At 42.7% G+C, this 20,475-nt stretch overlaps 1 protein-coding gene across 5 annotated transcripts in view; it reads left to right on the top strand.

The window, feature by feature from the left end:
- Positions 1–20,340, top strand: part of COL4A6 (collagen type IV alpha 6 chain) — a 137,317-nt gene extending 116,977 nt beyond the window's left edge. For all 5 annotated transcript variants that reach the window (XM_054839500.1, XM_054839499.1, XM_054839498.1 and 2 more), the window contains 22 exons: positions 213–284; positions 699–806; positions 1,927–2,148; positions 2,396–2,557; positions 4,531–4,701; positions 5,414–5,557; positions 5,828–5,953; positions 6,263–6,444; positions 6,728–6,791; positions 7,323–7,397; positions 7,792–7,899; positions 8,621–8,728; positions 9,157–9,228; positions 10,502–10,627; positions 10,984–11,100; positions 11,935–12,096; positions 13,039–13,137; positions 13,403–13,549; positions 15,264–15,380; positions 16,148–16,339; positions 16,567–16,853; positions 17,496–20,340. In XM_054839500.1, coding sequence (XP_054695475.1) covers positions 213–284; positions 699–806; positions 1,927–2,148; positions 2,396–2,557; positions 4,531–4,701; positions 5,414–5,557; positions 5,828–5,953; positions 6,263–6,444; positions 6,728–6,791; positions 7,323–7,397; positions 7,792–7,899; positions 8,621–8,728; positions 9,157–9,228; positions 10,502–10,627; positions 10,984–11,100; positions 11,935–12,096; positions 13,039–13,137; positions 13,403–13,549; positions 15,264–15,380; positions 16,148–16,339; positions 16,567–16,853; positions 17,496–17,756 — 3,122 coding nt within the window. In that variant the 3' untranslated portion in view covers positions 17,757–20,340. The remainder of the gene's footprint in view (positions 1–212; positions 285–698; positions 807–1,926; positions 2,149–2,395; positions 2,558–4,530; positions 4,702–5,413; positions 5,558–5,827; positions 5,954–6,262; positions 6,445–6,727; positions 6,792–7,322; positions 7,398–7,791; positions 7,900–8,620; positions 8,729–9,156; positions 9,229–10,501; positions 10,628–10,983; positions 11,101–11,934; positions 12,097–13,038; positions 13,138–13,402; positions 13,550–15,263; positions 15,381–16,147; positions 16,340–16,566; positions 16,854–17,495) is intronic.
- The last annotated feature ends 135 nt before the right edge of the window (positions 20,341–20,475 follow it).

The raw sequence follows: 20,475 nt of genomic DNA, 5'->3' as shown, positions 1-20,475 counted from the left end.
GTAGGGATGAAATTAGACAATCTCCGGGCTCTGAATGCCTTTTCTTGTCTTTAACATCACATATTTGAGAAGTCAGCAGTGTTTGATGTGCATAAATTCACTCACGGTCACTTATGATATGTCCTGTAAAAAACATCTGGATACTAAATGTTCCTCTTCTGACCGTCCCTCTGAAAGAGGCTGTGTGCAACCTCAGTGTTTCTTTGTTTCAGGTATCACCTTGCCCTGCATAGTTCCTGGAGCGTATGGGCCCCCAGGGACTCCCGGCTTTCCAGGATTGCCAGGTAGGGAGACAAGCTGATTGTAATGCACTGGCAGACTACCAAGAAGCACTTATTCCTCAAGGAAGATAATACCTGCTAATTAATCTCCTCTGAGTGATAGTTATTCCAGAGAGTTAACTGGCAGAGCAATGTTCTTTCTTTTTTCAGACACTAGGCTTAAATCCCCTGGAGAATCCTGATGACTGCACCATTTTTTCTCTTTCAAGTAGCCTCTGAACACAAACCCTCTCCTCCTGTGTTTATGTAGCTGATGAAACAGCCATAGCTTTAAGACTTTATTTAGCTTAATCTGTGTATCCAGCGAGTGTTTTCAGCACTAGCTTTGCAGAAAAGATCTGACCCTTTTTTCTCATGCTGTGTTTTTGTCTTCCACTATTCATTCATTAATATTATTTATTATTTTTTTTTCCTTAGGTCCCAAAGGCAGCAAAGGTTTTCCTGGCATTCCAGGCCAACCTGGATTACATGGGTCAAAAGGACAGCCAGGGTCTCCAGGAAAAATAGGATTGCAAGGGGAACCTGGTAAGAGGGAAGTTACTGGAGTTCTTTTTATTGTCTGATTAATGTGTACAATATTTTATCAAAAGAGTTGTCCCCTTTTCCGTCTGGTACATTCATAATGCTCCACTGAGAGCTCCATTGTGCTCCTTCCAAATGCAATGTCTGCAAGCAAATGGTGGCAGCTTGGAAGAAAACAAAAGAAATGTTCAAGATACTTATACCTGCCTATAATAATATACTCCTGCTGGAAGAAAAGAGGACAACTGACACCATTTGTTTCTCCAGAGACCATCATCATGTGCTTTGTTACAGTTTAGGTTAACTACAAGTTTAGTGTAAAACTTGTTTTAAGCCATGTGGTACTCTGGTAAAGGCACAGTGTACACAGTGTTTGAACTCATTTTAGCTGTGGGAATTTCTGATGGTTGTGTAAATAGAGAGCAAGAAGCAGAGCTGGTGAGGGAAGATTCCTAAAGCTAGGTTTCTCTGGATATGGCTGAAGAAATATCTTGTGCTTTCATTAAATTAAGGAGGGATGTCATCTTTATGGGATCACTGATTTCACAACGTAACCCCTGAGCAGTGTGACACATCCACACATCAGTGCAGTTGAGTGTCTGCTTGGTACAGGGACTGTACTTTCCAGTCCTCCTTGTACCAAGGCTGCCAGTGTCTTCTGCCCCACAGTGCCAGAAGTTGTCTGACATAGAGGACAGAGTAAGAAAAGTGTGATGAATATAACATCTCTGCAGCTTTTGTGGTTGATACTGGTAGTGAAGTGCTGCCTGTCTGTAGCCCGAAATGGCCATCTTCCTCCTTTTTTTGTCCTTTTGCCTAATCTGCCATCTAGTGAAGCCAAGCTTGTAAAGCTGTGACTAGCTGCAGCTCCCAGATACTCATTAAGTATTCTTTTCTTTAAAAAAAAAAACCCAAAACACAAAAAAACCCACAATATTTTAAACAGTTTCATCACTTTCTGTCATCAATTATTGTTTCTAATTCAGTACTGAAACATTCTGCAACTTCCCAAAAAGCTTTTCATTGCATAGACATTTTTAAAATGTTGACTTTGTTAGAGATGCTGTTGGAAACATATGTTATGTACTTCTGCTGAGTGACATTTACTGGTTTTCTCTTTAAGGCTTCCCTGGGCCTCGAGGAGAGCAAGGGTCACAAGGACTTCCAGGACTGGATGGAACAGATGGTTTGCCTGGGAAAATGGGTGCTTCGGGCTTAGCTGGAATGAAAGGAGCTCCTGGGGATGTATTTGGTGCTGAGAGTGGAGCCCTGGGAGAGCGTGGCCGACCTGGACTCCCAGGTGATAAAGGGCTTACAGGTGATCTTGGATTTCCAGGACCAAAAGGTAAGCACTGATACTGCTTGTATCTGGGAAGATTAAACTGTTTCTCTTTCAAAAATCTCTCCTCTTTCCAATCTCTTTAAGATACTGTGTTAGCATTAGCAGTCCTCTAAGCTGCTCACAGGTGGCTATTTGCTGGTTTTCTCTTAGAATCTAATGCAACTCAAAAGCTTTCGTTAAAACACATTCTTAATTAGAAGTGTGAATTTTGTTTTATTTGTTCTGTAACCTTTCACCTCTCTGTTCCCAGGGATAGACGGAAGACCAGGCCTCCTAGGTATTAAAGGCGAACAGGGTAATCCAGGCTATTCAGGTGTCCCTGGATTACGGGGACCTCCTGGTCCTGGAGGTCCTTTTGGCATTAAGGGAAAACCAGGACCCTTGGGATCAGTTGGCCTTGTAGGAGCACCAGGTATGTAATGTCTTCAAATGAAGACAAGTAGCTAAGCTGAACACTGCAATGTTGTGGAAGTCTGGGAGAGATTTGGCATTTTTTAGGAGTGAGCTCCTACCTCGGGCTAATAGAGGGCAGAATTTGGGCCATTTGCCTCTGACTGCTGGACAACTCCTGCCTCAAAATGTTGCCCCGAGGCTATAATACAGCAGAAAGATAGGAGAAAGCATCGTAAACATCGTAAACATCTTGATATTTTTAACATCTCTGCTCTTACATGCTGGCTGTATCATTAACTAATCTTCGTTTCCCATTTTCATGACAATTAATTTCTAATATATGCGGTCGCTTGAAATGTGACTTTGATAGACTGAGAAACTGTTGGCTTTCTCAGAACAAGCACTTGGTCTTCTCTGTCTTTTCTCTTTGCTGGGGCAGAAGAGAAATTTATTCCCCTTCGCTTTAAGGGGAAAAAAACCCGCCTCTTGAGTACAGCAGTATCTCTCAAGCTGCACTGACTAAAGTGTTTTGTGATAACAGTATATGCAAGACTTGAGAACCAAGTAATTGGTAGGTTACACCTGGTAATTAGTAATGGTCTGTGACAACTTATCTGTTCTGACATGCAGAATGGCAGTGCTGGAGCACAGTGACATCAAATGTTGTAACGTTACTTGAGATGAAAATCATAGAGTTTTAAAGTTATTTTAACGTTAACATTCCTTTTGCCTCTCTATTGTTTTACATTTTTGGACTGTATGCCATATATGATTTTCCTTCAACTGTTTTTAAAAACCTCCCATTGCTAGGATGATAAGCTCCAAATGATGAAGTTTTTTGCAGCTGTTGTCTCTCTGAATCATTAATTTCTTTTGTATTCTTGTTCTTTCTGTTTACATATTTTGTCTGGTTTTTCCTTCACCATGTTTCTATTCCATTTATCATCAACTCTCCATTTCTGATGTCACACTGTTTGGTTATGGGTTCTTCACATAGGCTGTCAAGGTGAGAAAATGCAGCGTAGCATAAAAGCTCATGGACTAACAACCTAGCTTTTAATGCTACAAGAATTGCATTCACTATAGGTGATACCCCTTATTATTGCTAATCAAACCAGAAGGCAAAGAACCATTGTAGTGAGAATGCTCAGACGGTAACAAAGCCTGAAGCCTATAAGGAAATCCTTAATATGTACATACAACATATTGTCGTCTTAAATAAAGCAGCCATTTCATCTTTAAAAAATACCAGGTTGCAGCTTAAAACTTTTAAGCCCTGAGTATAACAAAGCTTGTATATCAGGTGCTACTGCCGCAAATGCCATTTTTCAGAAGCTGCCTGATTTTTCCTTCTCTTCCTCCCTTTGGATCTGAGCATTCTGTTTTCAATGGTTTGAACCTTTATTTAAAATTGTAGACCATTACCAAGCTTTAGCTAGCAACATTCTGAAACATTTAGAGGCAAACCGGTGCATATAGTGTTGGTTTTGTGACAGCACAATCAAAAGCTTGTTCCCTTAGTGAGCAATTTGCTCTTGAGAAGTAACGCTTTAACTACTGAGGTGGAAAAGAAACTTGTAAGAACAAGCCTCTCCAATTGATCTCTGGTTCACCCAGAAGATGGGGTAAGTAGCAGAAGCTGGCATTAATGATGCTCCCCATTCTGGTTTGGCTGCCTTGATAAAGGTAAGACTGGTGCACTACAGTTTAGTGTCTGGTAAAGGAGACAAAAATGGATACATCATAAGGGGTTTCACTCTTGCCAGTTGTGTAGTGATGTAGGCAGTAACCCTCTTCATAGGTATTTTATTATTAGATGACTAATGCTTTTGCAATTCTAAGCTTTATGCCTTCTATTAGGCTGCATGTGCCATAAGGTCCATTTGTCATATTAAAAACAATGCTGTGTTTAAAGAGTTTGGGAAGCTGTCCACAAATTGTCCTAGTGTTTGTGTGATGTAATCTATTGAGTTCTTTCTTGCATTGATTCAGGACTTCCTGGAGTCAAAGGCTTGACTGGGGATGTAGGTCCACAAGGCCCTGCTGGTATGAAAGGCTTCCCAGGTCTGGATGGTGCTCCAGGATCTCCTGGGGAAAGAGGATTCTTAGGGCCGCCTGGGCCTTTTGGTCAAGATGGACATCCAGGTTTCTCTGGGCCAAAAGGTATGTGTTCCTCTAGAGGAATAGTCTGAGATTACTGAGCCCACAAAAAAAAAGCCCCAAAAACCTTGTTAATACTGATTTTAGGCCCAACTTGTCAGAAGAGAATGAATTCCCAACTAGTGTTGGAATGCATTTGTTTTGCTGCTGAGTTATGAATTACTGAATTATGAATGATGGATTTCATTATCAATTCATGGTCATAAGGAGATCCATCTTAAAGGACTTGGGCCCTTATGGACAAAAGATTGTGTAAATCAAGATAGACAAGAAAATTGAAGAAAGGAAGAACAGTGAATGAAATTTATAGAAGGGAGAGAATGAAGCACAAACCAGATGGGAAGTAAAAATTTACAATCTGTATGGTCATTAAGCACCAATACAATAGTTGGTTACTTGGAGAATTCTGTTATTTTAGGCAGAGAGCAATAGAACTATGTAACTGCATGTTGCTCTCTTGGAAGTTGATTGGGTTTTGCTCTCCAGTGGGAGCAGCACCAAGCTCTCAAAGGGGAACTGAAAAGTGCTGGTTGAAAGTACCATGAGTGGAGACCCATGACAGAAGTGGCTGTGCTGTGCTTGTGCCATGAACTTTTGCTACCCAGATTTAGGTGATTGACCAGACCTGTGCTGCCTCTACCTGCCAGCTAGGTGAGTGTGCAGTGTACCAGCAAAGACTAATTTTCCCTTTCTATTTCTCGACTTTTCTATACAGGCGAGAAAGGGTCTTCTGGCCTGCTTGGTTTCCCTGGCATGCCAGGCCTGCCTGGTGTCCCTGGGGTGAATGGGTTTAAAGGAACTCCTGGCACAGCTGGAGGAAAAGGGAGCCCTGGAGTTGTGGGACTCCAAGGTCAAAAAGGTAAGAAACAGCTGAAAGGCTTTTGCTGGCTGTGCAGCAGAGGGACTTAGGAGGTCCTTCTTGGATGTCTGCGTATTTAATGTTTTCTTCTAACTACTCTGTTCTTTTCTTCCTTGTGAAATACTTTGGCCTAGCTGCCAAAGATGATGAGCACTTACTGATGAATTTGTATCAGGAGGCATGGAAGTTTTGGTTTTGTCTGCCAGCTTCTAGTGTTACACTCTTTCTCTAAATTTTGCAAGAAGATTTCCTGACTTCTTATTTCTTCAGGTGACAGAGGTGATGTAGGTCCACCTGGTCTTCCTGTTGTTGGGCCTCCAGAACAGGCACTGCAATTCAAAGGAGACAAAGGAGATCCTGGATTAGCTGGACTTGGAGGATTCCCTGGACCTAGAGGTATTTCACAACATTGTAGTTAGTTTCCAGTATCAATTGTTCAGTAACTGTGCTTATTCTCAGTGGAGTATGGTCTGTCCTTTTGACAGCACCTACAGTATTACTGTTTTCTGCTCTGCCATTCTAGCAAGATTTGCATATGGCAATTCTGAATTTTGAGAAAACAATTTTCCTTTGAAGCTCTGTTCTGCAGAGCTAATGCCATCCCTTTCTCCTCTTTAAGGGGAGCTTTGGCTAACAGATCAATTGGCCCAAATGAGCTGAATGTCAGTATTACGAAATGAAATGACACTCTATTGTATAACCCAGGTGATAAAGGAATCCCAGGAAGCCGTGGACAGCCTGGTCTCCCTGGTCCAGTTGGATCAGCAAGCAAAGAGAGAGGTCTTCATGGTGACCCAGGCTTCCCTGGTCCACCTGGACAGCCTGGCCTGCCAGGACAGAAGGGTGCACATGGTATTGTAGGATTTCCAGGAATGCCAGGAGAGAGGGTAAATACCTCCTTAAGTATCTTCATCTTCTCTAAGCGCTCTTGTGAAAATACTGTGTTCTAACTGGTACTTCTGTAGCAAAGCAGCAGAAACTGGCAGAATTTTTCCTTACAAAACTTCCAGATTGTTTTTGTTTGGCTCATACTGTTGAATGACACTTTGGATAGTATTTCTTCCTACATCTTTGCAGTCTGTTATCCCACATGACTCAAACTTGGAACAGCAAGAATAAAAATCAAAGGCTAATTTTGGTTTGGGTTGGTTTGTTTTTTTTTTTCCCCAGGGTTCAGATGGTATCACAGGAACACTTGGATTCCCAGGATCTATCGGCCTCCCTGGTCCAAAGGGTAAGAAATATTTCATATTGTACATGATCTTTCAGTACACACAGTCCTAATATTCATGACTAAAATGAATGAGTAGTGTTCTAGAGGTGTCTGTTGCTCTCCAGTGACTGGCTCCGAAGTACACGTCCCCTTGTAAGGGGGTTCATTCAGATGAGACCAGTCCCAAGCCAAGTGCCTAAATACTTTATGACCCTTTGAAAGTTTGGCCACAGCATTATGTGAAGCATGTTGGACGGTACGAGAGGCACCCTTCTCTCTCATCTACTTGTGTCAAAAGTATAAAGGGCAGGATGTTGTGGAATTGCCCATAAAATTTTGTCTTCTCATGCATTTGCATGAGTGAATTTGCATCCATTACTGTTTATAAGCATTTTTGAACTTGGGTACATCACTTACTATTGTCCTGGTTTGCTCCATGGATTTGAAGTGTAGGCAAGGTTTATTTCATAAACAAGGTTATCGAGCACCCCTGGAAACTGCTCGCCACAGTCAATTAGGGAATGGCCTCCCCACCTTGTCTGTCTTTTGCAGGTGACCAGGGAGAGTCTGTTGGCGTTGCTGGCATTGCTGGAGCAAAAGGAGAGCGAGGGGACCGAGGGTTCCCAGGTAAAGTAGCTCTTGATTGTTCACTTCAAGAACACAAAATTCTAGAGATTAGCATTGCCCAATTTGGGTATTTTTGTAATGTATAAACTTAAATACTTTAGTCCTCTCCTGGAAGTGAGATTTGAGGAGTCTGGAATCCAGGTGGGGCACAAATCTGAATGATAATGAACATGTCCGAGAACAGCCCAATTCTAATGCTGGGTCCCACTTTACTTCTTGAGGAGGAACTTGTGAACTTGCACTGGTATTTGGCATCCAGGGAGTCCAGTCCAGGGCCCAGACTATGGCTAAGCAGACACAGGTGCTGCAGCCTCAACATAACGTCTCATTCTCTTCACACCTTCCTCCAGTTTTGACTTGTGCTTTAGTGTGCTGTCTGTTTTTATCCTTTCAGGAGAGAGAGGGAGAGAAGGACTCAAGGGTGAACCAGGCTACCCAGGAAACACTGGGGTGAGTGGACTCAAAGGCGGCCCAGGAGATCTTGGCCAAGAAGGACCAGCAGGTACTGGACTACACATCTAAGTTCTGCAGTTCATGGTGTGGCTGTGGAACAATCTCACCTTGTTGTTTCCTTAGCCCTGGTTGGCCTGTCTCAGCTGAGGCTTAAACAAGAGGGTGATAAGAAGATGGGAATTTTCTTTGACACTAGTGTAAGGTGTCACCTTGTCCTGTTGTGACCGATACTGTGGGTCAACCATGTGGTGAATCCTGCACCTAAGGGAATTCCTTGAACAAATAGGGAAGACCTCAGTTAGATACAAGCAGTAGCAGCTTATTTGTGGCTGCTTATGGGCAAGGCTGCTCTAAAATCTTTCATTGCAACACTTCTGTCCATTCCCTCTCTAGAGCCAAACCTATCCAGAAGGATGGCTACAAGTGTCTTTGAGTATGGGAGAAGTGAAAATCATTATTGGAATATTTTATTTTATAAACAATTCAATTAGTTACTCAGTATGTCAGCCACTCCAGTGTGTCACTTGGTGGATGATGAAGAATGTCATTGCTATAATTTAAAAAAAAAAAAGCTATCAAATGAATAGCTTGATAAGTGCTATGCTAGTAGTGGTAGTGAGGAGAGATTTGAGTCTGCTTTTGCTTTATCTAAATAGTAGTTTATTCATCCATCATATGAGTTAAGTGCAGAAATAGAAATTGTAAGATGGAGCTGTGAGCTGTTCCGTCCTGGATGTGTAGTACTGGAATATTTTTCTGCTTGTTTTTAGGAATCCCTGGAAATGCTGGGCCGAGAGGAATCCCTGGGCCACCAGGACCTCCAGGCCAGCAAGGATCTGTCGGATTCCCTGGAGCACGTGGAACAGCAGGACCTAAAGGTATATCTGGAGCCCACACATGGGGAGAGAAATTGGGTCAGAAAACCAATGTTTTGGCCAAGTATATCACAGCAGGCAGGCAGCACTCTTATGTGTGGGCCAGCTGCGCGTGGGAAATCAGCTCATTTCTTGGCAATGTAAGTGAAGGCACCAGCTGCTAGAAATGAGCAGAGAAGTGGTTGGAAAGGGAGAGGCTCTCACTTGATTTGGATCTCACTGATGGGTGTTCACTGAGGGTAAAACTGGAGAGAGCAATGGGAAGAGTTTCCGTGAAAGGGGCTTGTGTGAAGGAAGACTTTACATATTGCATTCCCCTGTGTGTCAGGTTTCTTATACATGTTGTAGTCTCCATGAAACATCTTATGCATTTTCACCTAACTAGATTATTTGCTTATTTGCTCACTTATGTGTTCCCAATGTCTCTTCAGGGTTTCATGGATTTCCAGGTTTAAATGGTCTGAATGGCTTGCCAGGCACAAAAGGATCTCCTGGAACGCCAGGTAAAGGAAGTGGGTAGTATAAGTGTCATAGCTGGGGAAATGCTGGTCCGTGATGGGAGCATAGTTCTGCACAAAATTCCCCTATTTCACCCAGTTCTGGATTTAATTAGAACCAGAAGAAAAACCTCAGGATACTGAATATGCATGAACAAATTCCTCTTTAATGCCAGTAAGAATAGGATGCAGCCTGTGGAGTGAAGAGGCTTTTCTGGTGATGGTTCTCCTTGAATTCCTGAAGGAATGTGTCACTTCTGGAAAGCTGATGGAATGAAATCATAAAACTCTTCCATTTCTAATGGGTGTTTGATTTTAGCAGGGCAGAATCAAATGCTTGCTTTGAGTTGAGCTTAGCAATGGCATGTTTCCTTACTGCTTTTCACAGCCCTCCATTATATGGAGCTCAAGAAAGGCATCAGTGAAGTCAGAAGCTGATTTCTTTGATTAGATTCTGGATTCTGCTTTTGGGAAGCTTCTGCTGGATTTTTTTATATTTTTAACAGAATGAAATAGAATGTGGTTCTGTTTTGCAAACAGTGTTTTAATAAATGTCAAGAGGTGGAAAAAGACCTTACCAAAGAGACTTCTTTAATTACACTCATCTTGTAAAGCAGCACTTAAAATTTGTGGCAGACATTTTATGCATGAAAATGGACAAACAGTCTTCATGTGTACAACTCAAATGATACCTGTGTTTTCTTTGTTTAAAATATTCTCTATTGGAAGGCAATGATGTACAGCATATAGATCTTCCACAATTTTCCTATCTGGGAACTGTTTAGTATTTACTGTTACCAGAGTGACATGCCGGACATCTCCCTGCAGCCCTTCCTGGGAGCCTCTGCCCTGCACCACTTGTGTCTCAGCGTGTCTTCTGCAGTATGTGCAAACCAATCTCTCCATGTTGGAGCATGAAGCCCACTAGATTATTTAAAGACCAGATACTTGAGTCTATGTTGCATCTTCTTGAGAGACACAGCATACAGGCTGGCAGGCAAATCATAGGAATGCTATGTTCACATCCTTGTGCAAGAGCTCATGGGAAGACTGGAACAGTCATATGCTTCTCCCTCAGCATTTTGTAGATTGTTTAAATTCACTCTGCACAACCAGAGTAGCACATGAGGCACCAAGTCTTTTTCTGTTGCTCTACTCAAAACAGCAGAGAGAGTAGCAGATGGCTAATTTTTTATTACAACTCAGTTTGTGTAATAACTTAACTGCTATTAGGCAACTTGAATAGTCTTTCTTATCTTTGTTATCTGTGTTTAATTAGGTCTGAGTGAAGCTGGACTGAAAGGACCTGCAGGTCTCCCAGGTCCAAAGGGTGAAGAAGGCTCTCCAGGCTTGGGTAGAGGACCTCTAGGATTCCCTGGACCAAAAGGCTCATCAGGAGACATGGGTAAATATTGACGTTCTGCAAGCCTGGCAGGATGTGTTGCAGCTCAGGTTAACAGGTTGCATGGTCAGCAGAATTACCAAAGAGAAGTCCTGAAGCCACAAAGGTGGTTAGTAGTTTGACAGGTAAATGTTAAATCTGTGATGTGGTTATATATTTGAGAAACAGTTGGTTACGCAGTTCTTACAGTGTCTATACCTCTCCTGAACAGCAGAATATGTAATTCTTCCCCTTACGCAGGGAGATGTCTCTTTGTTCTCCTCAATATAAATGCTGCTCAGCTACTATTTCTGTCCATGTCTGTGAAGATCCCTGAAGAGCTTTGGGTACACTCTCTCACTTTGTATTTCTTATTCTAGGTTCCCCTGGTCCTGTGGGACTGCCTGGCTTGCCAGGAACACCTGGAGTTTCTCTTCCTTCTGATATACGTGGGAGACCTGGGGATGCTGGCCATCCAGGGACTGATGGGAGTTCAGGTATGCAGAGAGGCCTCTTAAGGAGAGTGGACTAGCTAAAGGGATTTCTGTTTCTTTACGTGCTTCCTTTGAAGAGCTCTGAGGGGAAATGACTTGCCTGAGTAATGTCACTTTAGTAACCTGGGGTTTAGATCAGGGATGGGAATGAGGAGATCTGTTTTCAATTCTTGCTATTGAATCCGGACTTGATTTAGCCTGTTATTAAAGCTCTTTAGTCCATATTAATTTCACCTATTGTGGTATTGAAGACAGACTCGGGCACTAAGATAGGTACTTAAGTCCAACATAGTATGTCTAAATTCGGACACCAGCTCCATTTTAGACTATGATTTCCACAGCTGTAATCATAGGCACCATGTAAGGTTTAGAAGTATCCTGTGTGAGCTGGGAGGCAGCAAAGCTTCATTGCTACTTAGAGGCACTTGCCATAGGGTCAACAGCAAGTATAGTTTGAAAGATTTGTCATGATGGCATCGGTACCCATTCAACACCTCACAGCCTTGTCGGAGAGGCTGAGACTCTAGGCCTGCCCCTGGCCAAGGACTTGAAGCCACTGCTCTCATTCTTCTAGGGAATGTCTGAGTCACCAGGCTAGCTACCAGGTGGGGCCCAGAATTTGAAGCTAAATTACTGTGATTAAAAGGATTTAAAAGTTTGAGAGACCTAAGTGGATATAAGTGGGTGGGGTCTGGTTCTTTTCCTTCAGGAGTAGGACACCACTGGAAATATAGACACCCAAACAATGACTGTCCTCTAGAAAGACACTCTGAGAATAGCCTCAACATTTTCTTTGCCCCAGGAGCAGACTGTGCTAATTAACTCTGTTGTCTCTAGGCCTTTCAGGTCCTCCAGGACCACGAGGGCCCCCTGGTCCAGCTTCTGACCAAGGTGACACAGGCAATCCAGGTTTCCCTGGTGTTCTTGGCTTGCAAGGCATTAAGGGTGACATGGGACCCACTGGTCCAGTTGGACTCCCTGGAGCATCTGGATTCAAAGGTAATCTTGCCTTGAAAGGATCTGAGTATGGTTTGGCAGCTGTCACCTTGACAGTATGAATGGCTATCGCATGGTTAGTGTGACTGCTTTGAATCGCATCCTCATTCAGGCGTATGCACAGCTGAGTTTCTTGTCTAAGTCTTCCCTTTTGGCCCATGCAGGTTTTACCTACTGAGTCTAAAAGCAGCAAAACGAGGTGTTGTTCAGTGTGTCCCTAATGAGTGTCTTCTCTCCCTTTTTTTTTTTTTTTTTTTGAGCAGATGATGTCCATATGCAATGGTGCTGTGCTTGTCGACTGCAGTTAGCCCTTGCATATGCTGTCTAGGCAAAGAGCGGAGATGCTGTTTCATCCCACCTGTCATGTGTGCTTAGAGGCATAGGGTGGTGAATTTAGGTCTCCACAAGAGGCTAAGAGCATTGTAGGAGTAAAGTAATCTTGTTCTGGGCTAAGGCAAGGAGCAGGTTGCTCTCTCTTTGGTCTCTGCCAAAGGAGACTAGAAGGCAGCTGCAAACAAGAACTCCAGTAGCAAGGTTTCAAAGAAACCACGCAGCTCAAAAGCCAGGAAAGGTTGGAGAACCATTACCAGGGGAAGAACTGCAAGGTGGCAGATCCCCATCCCTCTGCACTGTGCATAGAGATGGATTTCAAACAGAAGGGTAGTGTACTCCCCAAATGCTGTTCCTGGGTTCCCCGAGGAGGGGGAAGAATACTTTCATTAAAGTGCAGTTACGTAGCAGTGGAAATTCTTGTCTTGAGGCTCTGCAGCCATTCTGGACATCAGAACAGGCACAGAGTTCCTTAAGGGTCACGGTCCCCTCCCCCTCAGAGCTGAAATGCTGTTGCCATTGCTGCCATCAGCGTGTTTCTCAGTGCCCTGGCTGTGGGTCAGAGTCAGGACCCTGTGCTTAGTCCCTGAGATCTGTAGCTGTGTACCTTTGCAGGTGTAAGAGGTGAGCCTGGCCTTATGGGGATGCCGGGTAAAGATGGGCCTCCGGGGGATCCTGGTTACCCTGGGCTGAAAGGCGAAATGGGCCGTCGAGGTGAGTGCTGGAGGATTTGAAAGGCTGTACTTCATTGCACATGGTTTGGGCTGGGGAAAATATCAGAGGTCCCCTTAATTCAGGGGACTCTTAGTTTCTTAGAAATTGAAATAAATTACAAAGAGTTTGACATACCACTTCTTAGAAAGATACCCAGTGCTGATATACTAAGTCTTAATTTATCATACTTCTCCTTTGTGTCAGTATTATCATTAAAACTGAATTTTTTGTGGAGTACTTACACTGTCGTTTGCACCACGTGCAGGTCTCCCTGGCCGACAAGGGGCTCCAGGTATAACCCCACAGCCAGAAGAAGTCATAGCCCCTGCCGGCTTACCTGGTCTGCCAGGAATTGATGGTGTCCCTGGCTTTGATGGAGATCCGGGATTCCAGGGCCCAGCTGGCAAACCAGGTAAAAAGTACACACAGATCACTGAATTGGTGGCCTTCTGGAAGAACAACACTACCTTCTCAAATGCATTGGGAAGGTTTACAGGTTTTTCTAATAAAGGAAATAATTCCAGCAAAATGCATACAAATATCATGGAGTTTTATTATTATTAGAATGTGTTTGATAAATTCTGTTCATGCACTTTTATAGTGTTATTTAATTAGGTTTCCAGAACTAGGTGCAGCAGCCTGTGATGTAGCTGATACAATACCAGCTTTGGTACTAGCAGGTGGAGTGGTCATAAAAATGATTCACCACGAGAGAATTATTTGAATTGTCAATGAAATACTGTGACTGGAGAAGTGCTGGGAACTTCAGCCTGCACCTCTGTGCTTCATATTGTTTGGCAAAGCGACTTTGGTGGGTCCTGCACCAGTTGGCTCTCCTAGGCCCAGCAAGTCCCCATCATTCTTTTCTCAGCACTGCCATTTAGGCAATTTTTAAATGTTAGTATTCTCTTTTATTCATGAAAACTCTTAGAGCGGGAACATCACTTAGCACCAGTCCTTCCCCCTAGATGTTCTCCCAAATCCCATCACAGTAAATACAGCTGTGTTAGTTCCTGGCTTCCTGTGGTCGGTTCCTGAAGTGAATAAATGTGCAGGGAGTAAAAGCTGAGAGCGCCTTTATTAATTCTGGTCAGGTAATCAGGTAAGAGATGCTACAGAGCAGTGGAAAGAGAAAGGTTCATTGGGAAATTACCCCTATTTATATTATTTTTAATGCTTAATCTTTACAAAAGTCATGCAAATGTACACCCATCTGTTTCCCAGTCACGTTTCTTTTTTCTAATATTAACCTTCCACATTACTGATCACTTGCTATGTACCTAGCTCTGTGCAATCGCGTAACGCCTTCTGTCTCTATAGTGTTTTGTTATATTTTAACTTGTATCATCCTGAACACTTCTTTTATTGTTGGTTAATCCATGCCAGACCTTTCCAGTTTGGGGTCAGGACAGTACTGAATGAATTCTAAAGGTCCATAGGCAGGCACTTCCTCTTACATCCTACTAAATTCTAAGCTTTTATATTTTGACCACCCTTCATTGCCCTGAGACTTTCTAAAGGTTTGTCAGATGTTCATCGTCAAATATCAGGGGGAGGAGAGGAAAGGTGAATTTAGTTCAAGTCGGTGTCTCTAATTTTACATAATATTTAGGCTGAACATCAAGGCCAATTTTCTGGTTTGAAAAAAGGGTGAAATCCGGCAAAAGAAGTGCCTTCAAGTCTTAAGCAAAATTTCAGCAAGGTAACTCAGCTTTCTTCAGCTTACAACAGCTTGACCATTATACCAGAGGATTCTTGTTTTCACAGTGGCAGGAATCCTGTGAGACAGAGCTGAGAAGAGTTCACAGACTTCCACAGCCATCAAATTGAAACCTGAGTCTTCTTAAGTCTGATGGGGCTTCAGACTGAAATCAGTAGCTTATCCTAGATCTCAGTGCTGCATTTTCAACCTTGTCTAATGTTCAGCTGCACCTCTTGATCCTTTAACAGATAATCAGATCATGTGGAATCCCTGTATGGATGGTTTGTTTGTAACCACAGTTGCCAAAGAGTGAGCTCTCAGCATGGTTGCTGACAATATATTTCTCTTCTGGAATATGATTGCAGCAGTGAAGGCATTAGTATGAGGAAATAATGATAGTAATAATAATTGTATTTAATTTCAGGTGCAAAAGGTCTGCCAGGAAGATCTGGTTTGAAAGGACGTGATGGCTTACCTGGGTCACCTGGCGTAGTTGGGGATCCAGGACCTTTGGGTGCCCCAGGACCACAGGGATTTGAAGGTAATTTTATGATTTGGGGAGCATAGATCAGAAAGAAGCAGTCAGTAGAATTTCGTTTGCCTCCAGGTCCTGCAGAGACCCTCCCCAACACCCGATTACCTTAGGAAGACCAGGGGATGTGCACGATGTTGTGTCTTGTATCTGCAATGAAGTAAATTTAATCTTCAATGCGGAAGATTATGTCACATGGCATTGTTATCTATCACTGCTGGTGTTCCGCTAGGTACAATTCTGAATGTCACTTGGTTTTAATATTTTGTGGATATGGGAGTCATCTTGAAGATCTAAAAGAGAGAAATAGTATTCACAGTGAACACAGCTATGAGGGTTGGATAGTAGAGGAGAGGCACAGTGAGAGAGAGAAGGTTTGGACTCTGCCACAGATTTGTTGTAGAACTTTTGGCCTTTCTGTGTCAAAGGAATATCATCGTGAAGAGCACTATAGCAAAAATGAATTTATTAGGTTTTGGTTGGTGCTTTGAGATCCTCATAATTATTGTAGTGTGAGATACGTGCCAACATACTGGCACCGGAGTTGTTGGGCAAAGAAAGAAAACTAAATGAGGTAGGAAATGGGTGGGTGCTACTGCGAAATGACTGATTTGGAACTGCTAAGTCTAGTTAGTCATACAACAGCCATCAAAACGTGGGCTCCTTGTTGTACAAGACTGACATAAACACAATGAGAGCAATGCCAAAATCAGGTATAGAGCCAGCTGATGTCCACACTGCGTATTAATAATAGTGACTCCTTTTCTGTCTTCTAGGTGTTGCTGGAAAGCCGGGTTCACTTGGTTTGCCGGGAATGCCTGGTCGGAGCGTGGGCGTTGGGTACACGTTAGTGAAGCACAGTCAGTCAGACCAAATCCCACCTTGTCCCATAGGAATGAATAAGCTTTGGGATGGCTACAGCTTATTGTACGTGGAGGGGCAGGAGAAGTCACACAACCAGGATCTTGGTGAGTTGACAGAATTCTCTCAGGCACAAACAATGTAGGCCAAAATCCTGTTGCAAATGAGCAATCTTCATTGGTACTGCAGGCAGTTGTAGAGGTGGTGGAAGTTTGGCCAGAATCTGTCCTGGGAGCAGTGTCACTCGTGCCATCCTCCACAACTCGTGTGTGGCATGCATGAGTTGGAGCATTTGGCCGATGCTTGATTACGACCACTTCTCCAATTTCTCCAGGTTTTGCTGGCTCGTGTTTGCCTCGCTTCAGCACCATGCCTTTTATTTACTGCAACATCAATGAAGTGTGCTACTATGCCAGCCGAAACGACAAGTCCTACTGGCTCTCCACCACTGCTCCTATCCCCATGATGCCAGTGGACAGTGTTGAGATCCCGCAGTACATCAGCCGCTGCTCGGTATGCGAAGCACCTTCCCAGGCTGTGGCTGTGCACAGCCAGGACATCACCATCCCACAGTGTCCCCTTGGGTGGCGCAGCCTATGGATAGGATACTCCTTCCTTATGGTAAGGATACTGTTACTAATGCAAAGGCAGCTTTAAACATTTCTAGATCTCCTCTTTGATTAGGTGACAGACTGTATTCTATGAGTTGCTTACAGGAAATGAGCCCTGTAGCTTCTTGCTGTAGTGCATTTATTCTTTATCAGCTGGCCTGGTGTAGGCTTTTTGAGTTTGTTTCTGCTTAGCTGGCCTTCTTACCTGTACTGCTCGAGTTCAGGAATAACGGTGATGCGGTAGTTCTGTATCACCAGATAGTCTGTTCTTCAAGCCTCTCAATGTGGAAACGCTAATTAAGCTACAGCATTGTCTTAATCTCTCTCAGTGGAAGAAGTAGAACATTTTCCATTGCAGTTTCCTAGAACCTCATTAGTGTAAGATTGTTAGAAAAGTATGAAGTCAGCATTATTATTTCCAAATTTTCCCAGCTTGCAAGTGAAAAGCTGGTTTTCCGTTATACCAGCCTGTATGTTCAGCCTAAGTACATTCCTTTGCTTCTTCACCTCTAGCCCTGACTCAAAAGACAGACAGACAAGGTGCAATTTTGGTTGCCTGATTAACTCCTTTTAGCAATGGAACTGGAGGACTCCCCTGTTTACCTCCCATTCTGTTCCTCTGAACTCATTTAAATTGGCATCTTTATTTCAGCATACTGCGGCTGGTGCAGAAGGTGGAGGTCAGTCCCTTGTCTCACCTGGGTCTTGCCTGGAGGATTTCCGTGCTACTCCGTTCATTGAGTGCAACGGTGCTAGGGGAACATGCCATTACTTTGCAAACAAATACAGCTTCTGGCTGACGACCGTTGAACAGTCGCAGCAGTTTGTCAGCGCTCCTCCCTCAGAAACCCTGAAAGCAGGACAGCTTCGAACAAGGGTCAGCCGTTGCCAAGTGTGCATGAAGAACTTGTAGTAACAAAAATGCCGTAGCATTAACAGTCTTCGTTACCTAAGACTAGACATCACTGATGTGAAGAAGGATAAATTCATAAACCTGTTTTGTGTGTGGTTGATGGGTGAATCGACAGCCAGAATTCTACAGAAATCCAGTGTCAAGTCCAGGAGTTTGACTGCACACAGACGAGGAAAAGACCAGTGCTCTGAAACCTTTTTTTTTTTTTTTTAAATGGAACATGGTGCTATGCTTTTACTCCAATGGGTTTTTTTTCCCTCATTTATGGCTACCTCAGAAAGTCTCTGCAAGTTCCTTACTCAGACCAAAGAGTATCTGATGTCTTACATTACACCACTCCTCTGTCTGAGGCACATGCCAGTCACCAACAAGAGACTTTTCAACAGTTATGCTTTATTAGTGTCTTTGCAAACAGTATTTGGTCTAGTGCAAGGGAATGAAGACTCATTCTCCTCTGAAATACAGAGCTAGCTACAATTTATCAGCGTATTGTAGGTGACTTAGGAACACTAAGCATTAATTGTTGATAACTGCCTTCCTTAGGAAGACTCAAAGATTAATTTCTTTTGCTTTGCTTACTGAACAGCTGGGGCGTTCTTTCCTCCAGTGACAGGTAATCAGTTCTAATCCAGGCTGTCGTCCACAGTTGGCTTCAAAGAGCAGCCCCAGTGAAAAATGCCATTTTTTATATGAAGATGAATCCAAAACACCTCTACCATTTTTCATAGCTTTCTATTGAAATATATTCCAGGTAAAACATCTGCTTCAAGGTCTGTGCTTATCTTCTTGCAGTCAAATGATGTGCAGCCACCAGAAACATTTCATTACTATGAACGGAAATTTCCTTTCTGAGGTAGCCTGGGCACACTTGTAATTATTCAAGCCGTGTGTATTTGAAAAGTAGAGGCTTTCCTAGATAGCACGCAAGCTTATGCAAACACAGAAGCAAGCAGTTATGGGATGTACATTTTTTACTTCTACAGTCACAAAATGTTGTATACTTCATCCCCTGGGCTTTATTTCTGTTAGTTTAAAAAATTTTATTTCCAGCGTACGCACCGTTAACTAGTCACGCTTTCCTTCAGGGCATCATTAAAGAAAAGCGCTACCAATTTTTTTATTCTTTTATATTCTGAGAGAAAGCCATGAAACAGGTATGCTAATGCATATATAATGAATTCATTTAGTTGGGCTAAAGTTATTATCAACTTCTCTTAAGTGTATGAAATCCTTATATATTGGCATTCCAGGACATTTGAAAGAAGTGCCTTGCAAATACACTATCACCTTGGCTTAAAAATCCTTAACACAAAATTGTTTAGAAAATTATTATTAATGCAAGACTGAGACAATATTTTGAAGTATTATTTCTCTACTAGGTTCTAAGGCTCTGGCTCTGTCCAGCAAAGTACTTCAGAACCTGCTTCCTTTTAAGCAGATAATGTTTTTACCTTTAATGATCATTTACATGCATAATATAGTATCAGCTTCCTCGATGGGGGTCAGAGAGCTCTGCATGTTCTAGAGTTGAACCACACTGCAGATGAGCAGAGAATTTGTGAAGAACAATTTAGTCTTTCATTTAACTTATTCCTAATTGTGGAATCACAACTGCTTTGGATGCATTTTGCAAATATCTTTAAGGCATTTTAACACTCCTGAGTGGCAATCCTTTTATGCAGAATATCCAATCTACTACTTAGCTGTCCTAGCACAGATCGTGTTGTATTTTTGTATTATTGGGTTACACAAATGCAACTTGAAAATACTGTGTGCATGCAGTGAAGCTCACTACTTTTTGAAAATTGGTGCAAATAACTGGCAAACTGCTATGAATTTGTCAGCCATTGTGCTCCTGTGGTGCTATAAAAACAGGTGTTGATCAGGTATTGTGTCTACAGGGACTTGGTTTTAGTTTTGAACGTGGACAAATACAATTCTTTTCCCCAGGATCAGAGCCTTGTGCATTTTAAGCACCACGATCTCTAGGGAACCACTATTGCTGTAACCTGGCTCTGCTGCTCTGTGTCCAAACTCCCATCACGTCTGACAAGCCCAACCTTTTCCCACACTGGTTACACACACGCTGTTCTCTGTCAGGTGCACGGGGTGGGAATTCCAATCACTGGCCGTTCTTCCATCAGCCTCATCTTCATAAATCTCTTTTTCCCACCAAGAAGACTTCTTCAAGAGGTCTGCAGGGCCAAGACCCCTCTGAACAGCGTTTACATAACAGCTATGTGGGGAAATAAGTATGCTGTACTCCACTGATTGATTTTTTTTTTTAAAAATTATTTTTATATTTTAACTTAGGTGCTTCCTTTTTTTTTTATTTTAAGCAGTTACTACTTGAGACTGAGCATTTCAGAGCAAGGGCTTATTTTCATTTTTGTCTGTGGGGAGCAGAGGGCGACAACTGCTGTTACATGAACAGTAAGTCCATGTATTAATTAAGAAGTAATGCTTTGTTTTAAAAAAAAAAAAATAAAATACACACCTAATCCATGGAGAGGGGAAGAAAATTGGTATTTTTTTCTAAGTGTATAGTTTCCAAACTATGGTTAATAAACATTGAAGGCAAACACGATGAAATATGATTAACTGTTTTCTTGGAAATCACCCTAGCCCTGATCAAGAACTGCAAGTGAGAGGAGACAGCGTTTGGTATTTCTCTATGTTGTCATTTATTGGTGAAGATGAAGCTCTGTGATTCACGTTC

Source organism: Grus americana, chromosome 12 (genome assembly GCF_028858705.1).
Source record: "Grus americana isolate bGruAme1 chromosome 12, bGruAme1.mat, whole genome shotgun sequence".
In the NCBI taxonomy this organism is placed as follows: Eukaryota; Metazoa; Chordata; class Aves; order Gruiformes; family Gruidae; genus Grus; species Grus americana.
Note: the sequence above shows the minus strand (reverse complement) of the source record. Positions and strands in the feature narration are given on the sequence as shown.